The 16,898-nt window shown below is 37.5% G+C and overlaps 1 protein-coding gene across 2 annotated transcripts in view; it reads right to left on the bottom strand.

The window, feature by feature from the left end:
- LOC106874840 (nicastrin) overlaps positions 1–16,898 on the bottom strand; it is an 83,501-nt gene that overhangs the window by 26,935 nt on the left and 39,668 nt on the right. For both annotated transcript variants that reach the window (XR_008266377.1, XM_014922738.2), the window contains exons 13-14: positions 10,132–10,234; positions 6,950–7,053 (exon numbers count right to left, since the gene is read on the bottom strand). Coding sequence is in view for 1 of the 2 variants with exons in the window: in XM_014922738.2 (XP_014778224.1) it covers positions 6,950–7,053; positions 10,132–10,234 (207 nt within the window). In the remaining variant the exon portion in view is untranslated. The remainder of the gene's footprint in view (positions 1–6,949; positions 7,054–10,131; positions 10,235–16,898) is intronic.

Below are 16,898 nucleotides of genomic sequence, written 5' to 3'. Positions count from 1 at the left end.
ATATGTATCTTTCAGTCCTCAGCCCCCTCCTGTTTATCACAGTCCTCCAGGCAATAACACAGGAGTTCAAGACAGGATGCCCCTGGGAGCTCCTCTATGCTGATGACCTTGCTCTAATTGCTGAGTCACTATCAGAACTAGAAGAGAAGTTTCAGGTGTGGAAGCAAGGACTAAAATCGTGTATTTTTAACTCTAGAGCATTTAAACTGGCCAGAATATAACTACCTCACAACTATCCTACAATGTCATTCTAAAGATAAACAGTCACATTATCAAAATCTCAAAGCTATGAGGTTAATGCATGATTAATTCAAAACAATGTGAATAAAATAACCATTACATTTGACAGAGTAATCTGAATGCTAAAGGGTTAGATGGCAAAAATGACTTCCACAATGTGATTGTCACGTTTTACAGTGTGTGTGTTTATTATTAATTTATATTTTGGTATTAATAAAGCTTCCATAGCTAATCTAAATTGTTTTTTCTTTTTTCTTATTCAATTCTATATAGGAGGAAAGTATAATCTTCTAATGTTTTTCTATCTCATTTTGTTTTTGTTTCACGTTCTATATTCGTAAGTATTTTAATAGTTTCTCTTCATAAATACATAGTCAACCAATGAGAAAGTGTACTTGTGCGTCCATTGTAACAGCTTGAATTATAAAGTTTACAACAGTCATGCCCGTATAAAAAGTAGTATATTATATCGATTTTCATATTACAGGTGGTTTGCAGGTTTGTGGCTTCACATTGATAAGATTTTTAATTTGTCTTTGGCAATATAGTGCATTCATTTAGGGTTAGCTGAGATACATGTTCTATGAGGATTTTATAATCCATTGTATAACAGGATACATTTGGTTCATGTAGTCAACTGTAGGTATGGTCTCTGTGTTTTACTAGCTGGTGTATCTGTTGCATGTGTGGGGGACTAAAATCTGTTCTTTTATTGCCCTACAGCTTGGTTTACTCATGTTCAAGCATCTGTTATCAAATGTCAAATGATTAGCTTATAATATCCTTATTTATCTCTTTAAAGGCTGTGAGCTGGCAGAATTATTACCATGCTGGGCAAAATGCTTAGCAGTATTTCATCTGTCTTTACGTTCTGAGTTCAAATTCCACCAAGGTTGACTTTGCCTTTTATCTTTTCAGGGTTGATAAAACAGATACCAGCTGAACACTGGGGTTGAAGTAGTTGAGTTAAACCCTCCCTGAAATTACTGTCCTTGGGCCAAATTTTGAAACCAATTTCCTTATTTATCCCACTAGCATTCAGATTACTGTCAAAAGAAATGCTTATTTATTCACATTGTTTTGAATCAACCATGCATTATTTCACAACTTTGTGATTTCAATGATGTGACACTTTATTTTTAGAATGACATTACATGGTAGGCGTGAGAGGCTGAATCTAGTCAGTAAAACAGATAGAATATTTGGGCTAGATGTGGCCAGTTTAAGTACTAAAGGGTTAAAGTTTCATTTGTAGATGTAAATTGACCAACTCAGTAGAGTTTCACAAGACATTGGATATCTATGTAAAGATAGCCACTACTAACCTCACACATATATAAGCATTTTGATTCCTGCCATCTAAAGTGCTACATGAATTGTTCCTTATTCCTACATTCATGGCCAGAAATGGAACGGTGTTGTGGTCCAAACTTATGCTGGAACTACTTTGAATGGCAAATTTGATATTTTGAAATATTTAAAAAGATCCTTGAGTGAATCTGCCTATTCTTCCAAATCTTGTCACATTAAATACATCAACATGTGGGTGTATGCAATGAGGTCATTTTTATCAATGCTAGCCATGCAGAAAACTGCAAATGTGGACCCAATTGGAGAATAATGACCACTCCATTCTCTGTGTGTATATATTACCTTGTGGACAATAGAAGAGAAGGAAGGGAACTTCAGATATGCAGGTCAACAGAAACTTTCTAAGCAAGATTCTTTGCATAATGGTTACATCTTTTTCTCAGCAGTTACTACTCTTTTACAACGAGCCATTACAGCACAAAAAAAAAAAAGGATAGCAACACTGCGTATATAGGATCTCTAAAAAAAGAAAAGCCAGAAGGTTAGCAGTAGAAGCTTTATCAATAGAAAAATAAGAACAAAAAGATCAAACTAACACAGCACAAGTGAAATAAGCAACAAAAATAACCTGGATTTCACTCTTAAACAGATCTATATCTGACAATCATGTTTTAATTAGTTATACCAGCATTCATATGATCTCTTAATGCATATAACAAAAATGTGGCAATAAGATTCTACTATCACCACTTCATTCAGAAGATGAGACAGTGAAAGTCTTGAAATGTTAATGGACTTAGTTTCATACTAAACATAAAGGACTAGTAGAGAAATTTGAAAAATCATTAATAAAAAAGATTAAACTTGAACAGTTATGTCTTCAACACATGTACATATCATTATCATCATCATTTTAATGTCCTCTTCTCCATTTTTCCATGCTTGCATGGGTCATACAGAATTTATCAAGATGGATTTTCTATGGCTGGATGATCTTCCTGACACCAACCCCCACCTATTTCTCCTGATCAGACGTTTCCACGGAATTTGGAAACAACACTGCTTGCATGATGGTGACTTTCATTTACAACTGTCATGTGAAGTCAAGAGACAGTAACACACACGCTACACCCACACACATATATGAGAGCCTTTTTTTAGTTTCTGTCTACCAAATCCACTCACAAGACTTCGGTTGGCTTGAGATTACAGTTGAAGACACTTGCCAAAGGTCCCACGCAGTGGAGCTGAATCTGGAATCATGTGGTTGGGTAGCAAACTTCTCTCCATGCAGCTATGCCTGCACCTACACACATACATACAAGACAGTCAGCTGCTGGAGCAACAGGCCTGATATGAGGTTGAGGCAAAATTCCAGCTAGACAAGTGACAAGATGGAGGAATTACACAGTATATGGGGTTAGAAAAGCTAAAAGACAAATATGGAAAAATTGGAAGAAAGTAGCACTCAACGAACAATATGGCAGAGAACAAAAATATACCTAAAAGAAAAGCTAGAGGCCAGGTACAATTAGCAAGAGGAGAAACTAAAAGTAAGAGGTTAACCAATGTTAAATCAAAGGCCTGAAGTGTTCCAGACTGCAAAATAGTGTACAAAAGTGACTTGAGATATTGTTGGAGAGAACTGAATGTAGAATGAACTATATACTTGCCCTCATTGATATGAAAAGATAAGTAGGTTGGAAATGCTACTACAAGAGGATGTTGAATGAGAAGAATACAGGAGAGTGGATCTAAAGAAGTAGACCAACTGTGACTAGCCATTAAAGCTGCACATTTAAAAGTGCAATTAAGAAAAAGGCAAGGAAAGTTACAGGATCATCAGGGATAGTTGGTGGGGTGTTGAAAATATCTGGCAAGATAAGGCACATGGTAGTCATATATATAATCAATCAAGTAGTATAGGAAGGTGCCATACAAATGGCTGATGTAGCAGTAACATTATCAACTGCTACAAGAGCAAAGATGATGCTCTGGAAGACACAATTACAGAGGCATCAAATTGAAAGATAAAGTTATGAAAATAAGCAAAAGAATTAGGAAGAGAATTATTCATCTAGATGAGATGCAGTTCGGGTGTTGTGCTAGGATAAAGTATTACAAATGCTCTTTTTCCTAGTGAGACAACTGCAGGTGAAGTACTTAGCTAAGTGAAAGCCACTGTCATCTGGAGGTCACTAAGAATACTAAGAGAAGACAAATAAGCTGTGTACATATGTACAGAGCCAAGTGAGAGTTAGTAATGGGTTCAGTCAGAATTTATCATGTAGGTTGGTGTCTATCAGGGCTCAGTTCTCAGCCCACTCTTGTTTATTATAGTCTTCCAGGTTATAAAAAGGGAGAAGTTTGAGGCAGGCTGTCTATAGAAACACCTAATAGCTAAATCTGTCAAAGACTTAGAGAATAAATCTCAAACTTCAAACAGTACCAAGAACTGAGAGACCTCAAAAAAAAACTCAAGCAAAGACTGAAGTTATAGTCTATAACTTAAGTCTTTGCTTGAGTTTTTTTGAGGTCACAAAGGATTGTGACAAATGGCTAAAAGCTGTACTAGAGAATATCCACCAAACTCATGCAAGCACAGAAAAAAAAAACCATAAGAAAATGTTAATCTTTAATATCTATATTTCAGTCTCTCTTATCTGTTTGCTATCTCTTTCTCATCATGTGGCCTGTGTAACAAGAGAAGGCAAAACATTGGACTGGCCCACACTCAATGCCTCTTATACCTATCACATATCTCTGTTGCTAGTCATCTTTCTCTCTCTCTTTCTCCAATATTCTATACTCTCTCTCCTATTATGAACCCTCTTGATTGCTGCCATCCATCATTCCCATTCTTTCCTACTACACTCCCTTTCTCTTCCATTCAGTTCCCTGTGTATCCCAGGTTTTAAAACAAGTACACCATACCCCTGCATACTATAAGAAGTGAATAAAAAGGCTAATGTCAGGAAGGGCATCTTGACATAAATAAATTACTGTCTCATCAATGAAAAAGCTGACATAAACACTATGATGACAACGATTTGTCATGCTCATCTATCACTCTGGTTCTAATTTATTCCACTTCCTTCTATCAAACTTGCTATCAAGTGGTTTCTATTCAATCTCATCAACAACCTTCATGTAGCTGTCTACAATATCATCTCTCTTCCATTAATTACTCTTCTACTACACTCCTGCTCTATTTCTTATCTTTTACTATCTCTTTTATCACACATTCGTTCCTCACTCCTTCTGCCCTTACCCTTTTCAACCACTACCTCTTATTTCCATCCAGTTTTGAGGAAAGAAAGGAACAAACTAATGAAGACAATGCAGGGAAGAGGGGACTAAATGAATGGAAAAGGAAGGGAGGACTTTTTAGTCTAGGTAAGTACATGACAATCTCTCTAGTCCTAATACCATGATAAAATGTACTCAGCACACTCTATAAAGTGGTTGATGAGAGGAAGAGCATCTAACCATAGAAACTATGCCAAAATGAACATGAATTGAATTGAACCATGTGACCCATTGAACACATGCCAAAATGGAAAAACAATGTAAAATTATCATACATACACATATAAAGGTGTACATTATATATATATATATATATATATATATGTATATATATATATATATGATGAACCTCTTGGACAAGATGATAAAGGACTGAGATACCTGGCACCTTACTGTACCAAAGAAGATCCATCTTCCACAGAAGAAGCGTTAAGGCCACTTCCCCTGGTGAAGAGGATTAGCCTGCAAGAGACCTGTGATGATGTCGTGTTAAAAGCACCCAGCTCACACTGTTAAGTGGTTGGCATTGGGAAGGGCATCCAAGTCAAATCAGATGAGAACTTGGTGCAGCTCCTCTGCTTGCTAGTTCTGGTCAAACTGTCCAACACATGCCAGCATGGAAAGCAGACCTTAAATGATGATTATACGTATATATATATCCACAATGCACTTAATTGTTTTTTTACCTACGGGAGGTGGGGGACATTAGTTGTGCATCACTAGACATGGCCTCTCTAGATATTACAGTGCAGGTTTGAAACCAACAATCAAACTAGTTGTTACAATATTAACTAAACCCGCTCTGCTTCACGATATGGGACTAAAAACAACCACAACACATACACGCATATATTATACATGCAAATGATAGTGTTATTTTACATTATTAATAAGGATGACGAGTGCCAGAATCAGTACAAAAGTGCCAGACTAAATGCCTTGCAGTATTGAGTTATGATCTTTCATACTTGGAGTTCAAACCTTACTAGAGTTAACTTTTAGGGTAAAAAACTGTTGTTAATAAAGCCATTTCAATCAGTTATATTCTGTTCTTGGAAAATTTAGACCTGTAGCTCATTAAGTGACTATTAACAAGTATGGCTATCATCTTCATTGTAAAAAGTTTAGGTAATTCCAGAAATAGAGTAGAACACTAAACACATTTCTATTGATAATACCTCATTCAAAATGTACCTCTGCCTATATGACGAACTCTCCCATCAAAGATGATGTATGAGGGTTTAGCTTGACTGAACGACCTGCACAAATGATTTGTTTATAGTGATCAAATGTATGTGCTGTACATTCGCTCACTCTCCCCATCAAATCGATATCGCACGTACAGGTGTACAAGTGTACCACAAGTCAGATGTTGAAATGATTGCAGGGCAACATGAAATGAAAGGTTTTGCTCAAGAACAATGCGCCACTCAGTCCAGGAATCAAACCCACAATCTAGCAATCATGAGTGCAACACCCAAACCACTAGGCCACGCATGCTTATATAAAATTGTTAATACTAATATTGTTATATTTGGGATGGTAATTTTTTTTCTTTTTTTTTTTTGCCAATACATACTATATATTCTTCTTCACTTCAGATTTATTTTATTATTGTTCTTATTTTATGTCCTTTCTCTGGAAATCTTTTGTCACACATTCTGTAACCTCTTCAGCGACTTTCCATCCCACGTGTCTCCTGTTCTCAAAGGACATAAAAGAACAATAAAAAAATAAATCTGAAGTGAAGAATGAATATATCGTGCGTGTGTTTATTTGGCAAAAAAAAAAAATGACCATCATCCCAAAATATAACAATATCTGTTTCAACACACAATTTCACATCAGGAATCTTGAAAAACAAAGGCATAAACATAAAATTATTAATAATATTATTATTATTATTAACAACAGTATGTGAGTTGGCACAATGATCTCTCTATCCACAACATATTCAGCACTCCTGTAAAATTAAAACAGCAATAATAATCTAATATTGTAAATTTAAACAAAGATGAAGCGAACAGTGAAAAAAAATCAATACATGTGAAGAAATTTTTGAAGAGATCAAAGACTGGTGAAACTATACCTGTAGTTTATTGCTGGGAACCAGAAAAACACGTACAGACATTGCATCATTGTCCCAAATACTCTCAGTCCAAGTAGGATATTTACCAGACAACCAATCATAGTCTTTGGAGAAAAAAAAGACAAATAAAAGGAGTATGTGAGTAAGAATGACATACAAAACAATCGTTAAGGCATTATTATTATTAGCAATAAAGCAGTGAGCTGGTAGAGTTGTTAGCATGCCCGACAAAATACTTAGTGACATTTCTTCCAGTTTTTCTTCTACCAAGGTCAACATTGTCATTCATCTTTTCAGGTAGGTTATGCTCTTGTTTGATGGGGCTGGGGTCATTCCAAGTTAGGGGTCCCAGAGGCATCATCATGCATAGAGCCAACCAGGTCTACCGGTGCTCTCTACTGCTGGTGGCCCCATGCCAGTCCCTCTATGTCCTCCAATGTGACATCAAGTCTCTGGAGATCTTCCCCAATTATGTCCAGCCATCTGGTGCAGGGCCTTCTATGTGGCCTCTTTCAGCACACAACAACTGAATCAAATGAGAGTAAAGCTCTGGTAGGATGAATAGCAGGAGTCAGAGGTCATGTCCATACTAACGCATGCAACAGATAGCTATGAAATGGGAGGCTGTTAGCTGATGTATTCTTTGTTGGAAATGTGATGGCACCATCTGCTGTTCTCGATGGTTCTCAAAGCTCCATCAAAGTCATCAATTCTCTTTGCCAGGGTCTTCGAGAGGAGTCATGTTTCTGCTCCATAGAGGAGAATGGAGAGGATCAATGCATCATAGATGCAGAGCTCTGTCTTCAGGAAGACAGAGCAGTGGTGCCAGAGGGGCTTCCATAAGAGTAGATAACCCCAGTGGACAGACCACATCCGCAGGCGATCTCCAGGGGCAGGTCTCCATTGTTGGTGACTGTGGAGCCCAGGTAAATGAAGAAGCTGACAAACTCATCTGCAGCAACCACAGGGGCATCACCCTCCTCTCCATCCCAGACAAGCTCTTCAACAAGATCTTTTCAGAGATGATAAAATAAATACCAGTTGTACACTGGAGGTGATTAATTGACTAAGCCCCGCCCTCAAAAAATGTCAAGCCTTGTGCCACCTGTAGTAGAAAGGATAATCATTAGTAGTAGTAGTAGTAACAGTCATATTAGGAGGAGGATTTACCATTATTAGTATTAGAAGTAATATTTAGAAAAGTGGGTGGTGAATGGCAGAGTCAGTATTTAGTTAGATCCCAGGTCAATGCTAACAAATTTATGATCTTGTACCAAAAAATGACTGTTATCATTACCAACATTACTGGCAGAATCGCACACTAGGCAAAATGCTTAGTGGCATTTCATCTGACTTCTTTTTTTAATTCAATCTTTTACTTGTTTCAGTCATTAGACTGCAGCCATGTTGGTGTACCACCTGGAAGAACTTTAATCACACAAATCAACCCCAGTACTTAAATTTTCAAGTGAGGATGATAATGGATTAGCAAAATTGTCAGAGCATCAGACAAAAAAGTCATGAGGTATTTTTTCCAGCTCTTACATTTTGAGTTCAAATTCCACCAAGGTTAACAATGTCATTCATCTTTTCAGAGTCAATAAAATATATTACCCATCATGTACTAGGGGCTGATGGAATTAACTAGTTCCTCTACTTTCCTTGCTGACTTTGTGCCTAACTTAGAAATTAAAAAAGGATAGTGGATTAGCAGAATCATTAGAGTATCAGACAAAATGCCTTTGTATATTTGTTCCTGCTCTTTTTGTTCTGAGTTCAAATCCTGCAGAGGTCATCCTTGCCTTTTTATGACCTTGTACCTAATTTTAAAATATTTGGAGATGACAAAGGACTGAGACTCCTGGCAGTTTGCTGTGCTTGAGAAGACACGTCAAAGTAAGTAAAATCAAGCACTTGTGCTGACACCACTTGCAGAGCTCCTGTGCCAGCACCACATAAAAGAGCACCAATGCCAGTGCCATGTAAAAAGCACCCAATACACTGTAAAGTGGTTAGTGTTAGGAAGGGCATCCAGCTGTAGATACCATACCAAAACAGACAACTGGGGCCTGGTGCATCCCTCTAGCTTACCAGCCCTGTCAAACCATCCAACTCATGCCAGCATACGATAATGGTGATGATGATGATGATTACAAGTAGGTGGACTGGTAGAACTGTTAGTATTGCAAAAAAATGTTTTCTGGTGTTTGTTCCAACTCTTTACATTCTTAGTTCAAATTTCAAAGAAGTCGATTTTGCCTTTCATCTTTTGAAGTTGATAAAATAATGTACCAATCAAGTGCTGGGGGGGGTCAATGATAGCAACTAATTCCCTCCCATCAAAATTACCGGTCTTATGGCATCAGAAAAAATGCTTTACAATATTTTTTCAGGTTCTTTATATTTTGAGTGCAAATTCTGCTACAAACAATTTTGCCTTTCATCCTACTGGAGTCAATAAAATAAACCAGTCTCATGAACTGGCAACAAGGATATTAACTACCCCTCCTCCCATCAAAATAGCAGGCCTAGTGCTTAAATCAGAAACAGTAGCAACTGCACTACTGCCACTGCTGCCATCATCACAAATCCTGTACAATTTTTTTTCCTGTTCAACTGACGGGTTTGCTTGTTTTCATATCAATGCAACTGAGCTGTTGTTTCATCCACATTGACGTCCTATCACAATTACTCAGGTTCTAATGACCTGTTTCCTGCTACAAGGAGACTGGTGATAGGAGGTGGAATTTGAACTCAGAAATGCAAACAGCCAGAACAGCTAAAGCAAGGCATCTTGTCCAACAGTTTAACATTTTTGCCAATTAGCTATATTGAAGTGATGTTTTATTTATCAACCCAGAAAGAACTGAGTAATTTGACACCAGAGCAAAGAAACCTGAAAAATACCACAAGCATTCTAACCAATGGTCACAAAGACAGAAGAGAAGGGAAGAAAGAAAAAGAGAGATACAGAGGAGAATGAAAAGGAGGAAGCAAGAGAAACAAAGAGGAAAGAAGAGCAAGAATATGTGGGTGATGAATGTGTATGTGACTGAGTGAATGTATAAGAGAGATAAATATTGACAGTTAGAGAATGAAAAATAGAGTAAGACAGCAACAGTAACATGATAACAATTAACCCCATACATAGAGAGATCAATGATTTATGAAAGAGATATTACCATCTATGATAAAAGCTGGAGATATGGCATCAGTGAGGTATGTGGGAGCGGTTACACACAGGCCTTCATGATCTCTACCCTGCATCCAATTAGCTTTCACAATCTGTATACAAAGAAAAACAACAAAGTTTTGTTAACACACAAGAGGAAACAGATTTCAATATCATAAGATTCTCTTAAATATCTCAAAAATAATTTAAATTGGCAATCGACAATATCAGCTTCAGCAATTGGTTACAAGATTGAAATGACAAAATAAACCTTTTTAATTAGGGTATCAGCCACAAAAAAGAAAAAAAAACATGTCTTTGACTCTTTATTGTAGAATGATTATAGATGCAAGAGGACACAAGATAACCAAGTTGATGTTGCATAACAAAAGTTGCATGGTTAATTAGAGCAGAAATTTGTTGAATTTAGTCAGCTAAAATCAACATTGGCAAGTACCAACAGTTTCCCTGTGTGGAAGACTTTCAATTCTTCAGGCTGCCATATTTCAACATGGCTCTCTGAAGAAATGCAAGTCATTCCGTTCACACAAGGAAACTGTTGGCAGTTGACAATATCAATTTCACTTGACCAAATTAAATACTTTACAGTATTGAGTACTTAAGGTTCCATTTGTTATTACTCTCATGTATCTCAGTACATAAGACAAGCACGTACCGTGCTGGTGTTGTGCATAGTAGTAAGATGAAACTTTTACCATGTCTGACAGTGTCTCAACATCATTAATTGATTGCACACTTCCTTTAAGGCATGGAAAATAGACCTTAATGACAAACCCACCCAACACGAGAAACTCAGGGTTGCAACTATCAATGATAAGCATATTAAAAGGTAGATCTGTTGAGAGTAGGTGTGTGTTGCACTCAAGAGATAAAATCAAAAGAACCTCAGCCAGATTCTTCACAAACAAAGAACACTGGTACAAATTCTTCCAGCTGGATAATAATTTTGGTTAAGTGGTGTACACTTACTGCTGGCAGAGAAATGAACAGATAACATTATTGAAGTATTGAGAATATGAAACAGAATAATTAAGCTTAGACAACTTGTAGTACATGCACCACAATTGATACTGGTCTGATAAAAAAAAGACTGTTTTTATGAGACAATGTTTCAAACAACCTCAATAATAAAGCAACATTATTTTCTTGGCTAGTGACTTCAATGGACATATATTCTTTTCTACTGTAGTCACAAGGCCCAAAATGTTGGCAGGAGAGCAGTTGATTAGATCAACCCCAGTACACAACTGGTATTTAATTTATTGAGCCCAAAAGGATGAAAGGCAAAGTTGACCTCGGCGGAATTTGAACCTAGAACGTAAAGACAGACGAAATACTGCTAAGTATTTCACCTGGCATGCTAACGTTTCTGCCAGCTTGCTGCCTTTCAATGGGCATATATTGAGTAAAATCATAATGTACATGGTGGTTAGGGTTACAGTGTCAAAGTGCAGAGAGATCAAAGCTTCTGGAGTTCAGTGACACAAATGAATTATGTGCAACATAAATTTCAAGAAACCAACCAGCTACTTGATTGCCTTCCAATCAGGTGAACATGCAAGCCAGATAAGCAGATGGTTATAGATTTCATCTCCAGTGAAAAATGTACCATCCAACAATAGGTTACTGATGAGTAACTTCAGAATAAAAGCGAGTCACACTGAGAGACAAAAGATATTCTGAAGAAAGAAGGTGTGGAAACTGAAACATCTTTCTGTTAAATACATGTTGGTTTTTTAAGCATCATTTATAATGTAAAATTGGTGGAGAAAGAAACCTATGACAGAGGATAAGTGGGAGGTTCTAAGATGAAACCTGCAAAAATCTACAGACCAGTTTTGTTGTGAAGCAAGATACTAACCAATTATAGGGTAACATGGTACTTAAATAGCACTGTTGACAGAGCAATAAAAGCTAAAAGACAGGAACAGAAAGAACAGAACAGAAAGGTGCAGCAAAGAATTATATCATGAGGTAACTGAGAAGCCAGGCAATAAATGTACATAGCTCAAAGAGAAGCAAAGTATATTGGTGTAAATAAAGACATAGTAGGTGAAAAGTACATTGAAAATGACAGTGGCATACTTATCCTCACTAATGATGTGGAGGAAGAGGCTTGAAAATATTATTATGAAAGGTTGCTGAATGTGGAAAATGTATGCAAAGAAGAGGAACAACACCAAGGCAACCAGCTATTGAAATGACCAGTTATATGGTCAAAATGGTCATTCAAAATATGAAGATGGAAAAATCAGCAGATTCATCAGGTAATGTTGCTGAAATGCTGAAATATCTGGCAAAGTAGGGCTCCAGCTAGTCACTCATATAACCAACCATACCCAATGACTAACCGTCATAACAGTATAATTGTCAAGGAGAAGCATCAAACTGATGAACAAGGTTGTGGAAGTAATGGAAAGAATATTAACACAATTAATTAGGAAGAGAATCAACTTAAAATACAGTTTGGATTTGTGTGAAACTGTAATGCCCTTTTTTCAGTAAGACAATGGCATGAGAAAACCTTTTAGCTAAGAATAACCACCTGATCCAAGCATTTGCTGATTTGGAGAAAGTTTTTAACATGATACCACAATCTGTTATCTTTAAGAAAATTAAGTGCTTGTGAAAGCAGTGCAAAACATGTACAGGAATGCAATCAGCAAAGTCAAAATTGACAGTGAGGAATTTAGCATGCAGCTAGCTGATCACCAAACTATTTAAGTTCTTGACACTGTCTTAAATAGTTAGTCTTAAGCTCCTCTTTTATAGGTTGGTGAATTCCTAAAAGCTGATAACCAAGTCCTTGAAGTAGAGTCTGTGAATGACTTAGACAAGAAACTCCAGACACAGAAACAAAACCTTAGAGTAAACTTGGCGAAGACGAAAGTTTTAGTCAGCAGAAGACACGACTCTTACTGCCATAAGGGGGGAGGGGTGATAATGTGCAGATAAGGAGCTGACAGAAACTCAGTACAGTGTGTAGGATGTGTACTATGAGTTCACAAGAGGAGTACTGGGATCATAAGCAGATCAATGGTGAATAAAGACTTCGCATGAATAGTTACTAGTCTATGCAATAGTGAACTAGATTCCTTGGAAGATTTTTTTTGCTAATGCTTTGGAAGGCTCTATTAGAAGCAGATAAAAGCTTTTGAACAACTTAATGAGTAATGGAGGAGGGTGCACTGAAAGCCTATCAGAGTAAGGATAAGGTGGAAAGAGTTCAAAGAGCTATTCTGTTGGCAACAAGAGGATTCTCTCTTCAAATAAAGAGGTGTAGCTTGTATGTTGTTTGTGGACAAAATATGATGCTAGATGGAGTGAGATGTGGACATTAAAACACAGACGATATGTGCATGTTGAAGAGAAATGAAGCAAGCATGCTCTGCTGGATGTTTAATGTTAGTATGCATGAATGATAGAGCATAAATGAGCTAACAGATAGACTAGGTATGAGAGAGTGAGCAAGAACAAAGACTGCATCAGCACAGATATGTGAAGTATAGTGACAAAAGGCAGTTCTTTGGCACACTGATCTAAGGAAGCCTGAGTCAACTTAGCAACTACTGGTTCTACCTAAAATATTCTAGTGATGGTATAAACAAAAAGCTAGTCTCTACTCTCATACATCAGCTCATCTCCTCCTACCATCAACTTCACATTTTTGCCATCTACTTTCTCCACAACACCAATACTCTTGGCAATTCCATTTGTATCTCCACTTGCATCTCCACTACCAAACTAATATCTGGCAATCTCAACCAACTTATGTTCCCCCTGATTGCTTCTCTTCCATCTTAGATCAAGGACATCAACTATCTCCTTCACCTCTCCAAATCTTTTTCAACCCTTCTAGATCATCTAAGCTCTTTTTCACCTTGTATGTCATTATTCAGCTTTCAGAATATTTTTTTGTCCATCACATCACACTTGAACCCAAGCATTTCAACACTCTTTCACTTTGCTAAATTCAGGCTCTATATTACATCTCCTTCTCAATGGAGAGTACTATGCCAACTTACTGAGACAGTTAAAAAAGGTCATCAAGATCAAATGCCTGGACAATGCTCCAGCACACAAGTCCTTGCTTTCAATGGCTCTTTCGAGCTGGTTGATCGCCCTCTTTATTTTCTGATTTGGTCCTATCTGACTAAAATCTGTTCCCAACATAAAAAAACCCCACTTGAATGGGAACGAGTATTGCAGTGATGATGACATCATATTTGCTGTTATTGACTTTTTTTTACCAACATAAAGCTGTTTGACCAATGGGATCCAAGCACTGCAACACCAAAGAGGTGTGTGGACCACAAAGGGGACTATGTCGAAAAATAAACCTCATTTTGTCACATTCCATGAAACTATTTTGATCAGCCTATGAACTCTTAAGTTGACCATCATATACATGCAGTTCTTGTAGATAAGTGTACTTTTTACAATTTATTTGTTTCAGTCACTAGACTGTGGCCATGCTGGGCCATTGCCTGAAAAATTTTTTAGTTGAATGACTTGACCCCAGTACCATTTTTTTGTTAAGTTTGGTATTTCATCAATCTTTTTTGCCAAACCGCAAAGTTACAGGGGACATAAACACACCAGCACCAGTTGTCAAGCAGTGATGAGGAACAAACACAGACATAAAGACACATATGAGTTTTCAGTTTCTGTCTACCAAATCCACTCACAAGGCTTTCATTGGCCCTGCAACTATAGTAGAAGACACTTGCCCAAGGTGCCATGCAGTAGGACTGAACCTGGAACTATATAGTTGGGAAACAAGCTTCTTACCATACAGCCACACTTGAACCTATACTTGCTTACTCTATTTTTATTATCTTTGGCCTGTATTTGTTTACATTGTCTTGTATCTATGTGTATATGGCTTTGCATCCACATTTACCGACTACAGTTTGTACATTCATTGCACATGCAACTGTACATACCATAACTTTTTAAAGAAGCAGGGCACATGGGACATGGCTGATCAGGTGGGCAGCACTACTAGAAAAATTCAACGTAATCTCTCATAGGCATGCCATTCAGAAAGTCCTATGGGCTGTATGTAACTCACAATTTGCCCATTACTATACTATATACTGGCATGCATGTAGCTCTTGCAGTTAATGTACTTGTTTACCTTTCTACTTTCATTATCGCTCAACTCTTTCTTTCTCCTATTTCTATCCTCTCCATCATCAACTACACTTTTCTAGACATACTTTTCCTTTATAATTCTAACAACTCCTTAACCCTCTAGCATTTAAACCAGCCATATCCAGCTCATATATCCTACCTGTTCTATGTTCAAACTGGCCAGGTCTGGCCTCTCACGCCTACCCCACAATGTCATTCTAAAAATAAATTATCACACCATCAAAATCTCAGAGCGACAAGATATTGCCTGATTAATTCAAAACAATGTGAATAAATAAGCATTACATTTGATAGTATAATCTGAATGCTAAAGGATTAAAATTCATAATTCTCTTAACTTTCTTCATATCTCAGCTCTTCAGTGTTTGCTACTAGCTCACTCCCCCTTTCCACTCCCCACCCAGTTGATTGCATGTTTGCTATCTTATTGTGTTTGTGTGTGTGTGTGTATGTACATATATATCATTTTATTCATTGCTTTACTTTGCCCTGCTTCCCCAATTATCTCTTAACTCTCTTCCCCTGACATCCACTATCTCAACTGATCTGCTGCAATCTTTGACCACCAAATCCCCATGTTTTAAATTTCTCCTACATTATGCAGCTCCCACACTACTCACATGATGCGTTTCTCCCTCTCCCCTCCTACATATTTCTACCCCTTCTTTCATTTCTCATTCACAATTTTGCAACTCAGGTATCAACGCCTCTACATTCTCTCTGTCCTTCCTCTCTCTGAAAATGATCAAGTACCTGAAACATTAGATTTGTCACTTCTCACAGCAAATCAATTCAGAGTAATTTAGTTTTGTCATTGAACTTTTTGCCCGAGACAGTCTCTGGTTCTATGATATGTAACTAATTGTTTTAAAATTTTCATACATAAATTAAAACTTTCCATCATATTTTTCTTGTAAGAAGCTTATGCTTAGTTATATTCCAAAACTGTCTTAATAGTGAAAAGGTTAATTTATTAAATTCTTGATTATCTTTTACTTGTTTCAGTCATGAGACTGTGGTCGTGCTGGGGCATGGGGCACCACCTTTTTAGTCGAATGAATCAACACCAGTACATTTTTTTAAAGCCTTTTTTTATAAGTCTCTTTTGCTAAACTGCTAAGTTACAGGGACACAAACACACCAACACCGGCTGCCAAGTGGTGTGGGGAACAAACAAAGGCACGTGTGTGCATATATATATGACAGGCTTCTTTCAGTTTCCATCTACCAAATCTACTCACAAGGCTTTGAACAGCCCAAGGCAATAGTAGATGACACTTGTCCAAGGAGCCACACAGTGGGTCTGAACTCGGAATCATGTAGTTAGGAAGCAAACTTCTTACCACACAGCCACACATCATCATCATCATCATCGTTTAACGTCCGCTTTCCATGCTAGCATGGGTTGGACGATTTGACTGAGGACTGGTGAAACCGGATGGCAACACCAGGCTCCAGTCTGATTTGGCAGAGTTTCTACAGCTGGATGCCCTTCCTAACGCCAACCACTCAGAGAGTGTAGTGGGTGCTTTTACGTGTCACCCGCACGAAAACGGCCACGGTCGAAATGGTGTCTTTTATGTGCCACCCGCACAAGCC

This window comes from Octopus bimaculoides, chromosome 20 (assembly GCF_001194135.2).
Source record: "Octopus bimaculoides isolate UCB-OBI-ISO-001 chromosome 20, ASM119413v2, whole genome shotgun sequence".
NCBI classification, from domain to species: domain Eukaryota; kingdom Metazoa; phylum Mollusca; class Cephalopoda; order Octopoda; family Octopodidae; genus Octopus; species Octopus bimaculoides.
The sequence above is the reverse complement of the archived record's forward strand: the minus strand, read 5'-3'. Positions and strand labels throughout refer to the sequence as shown.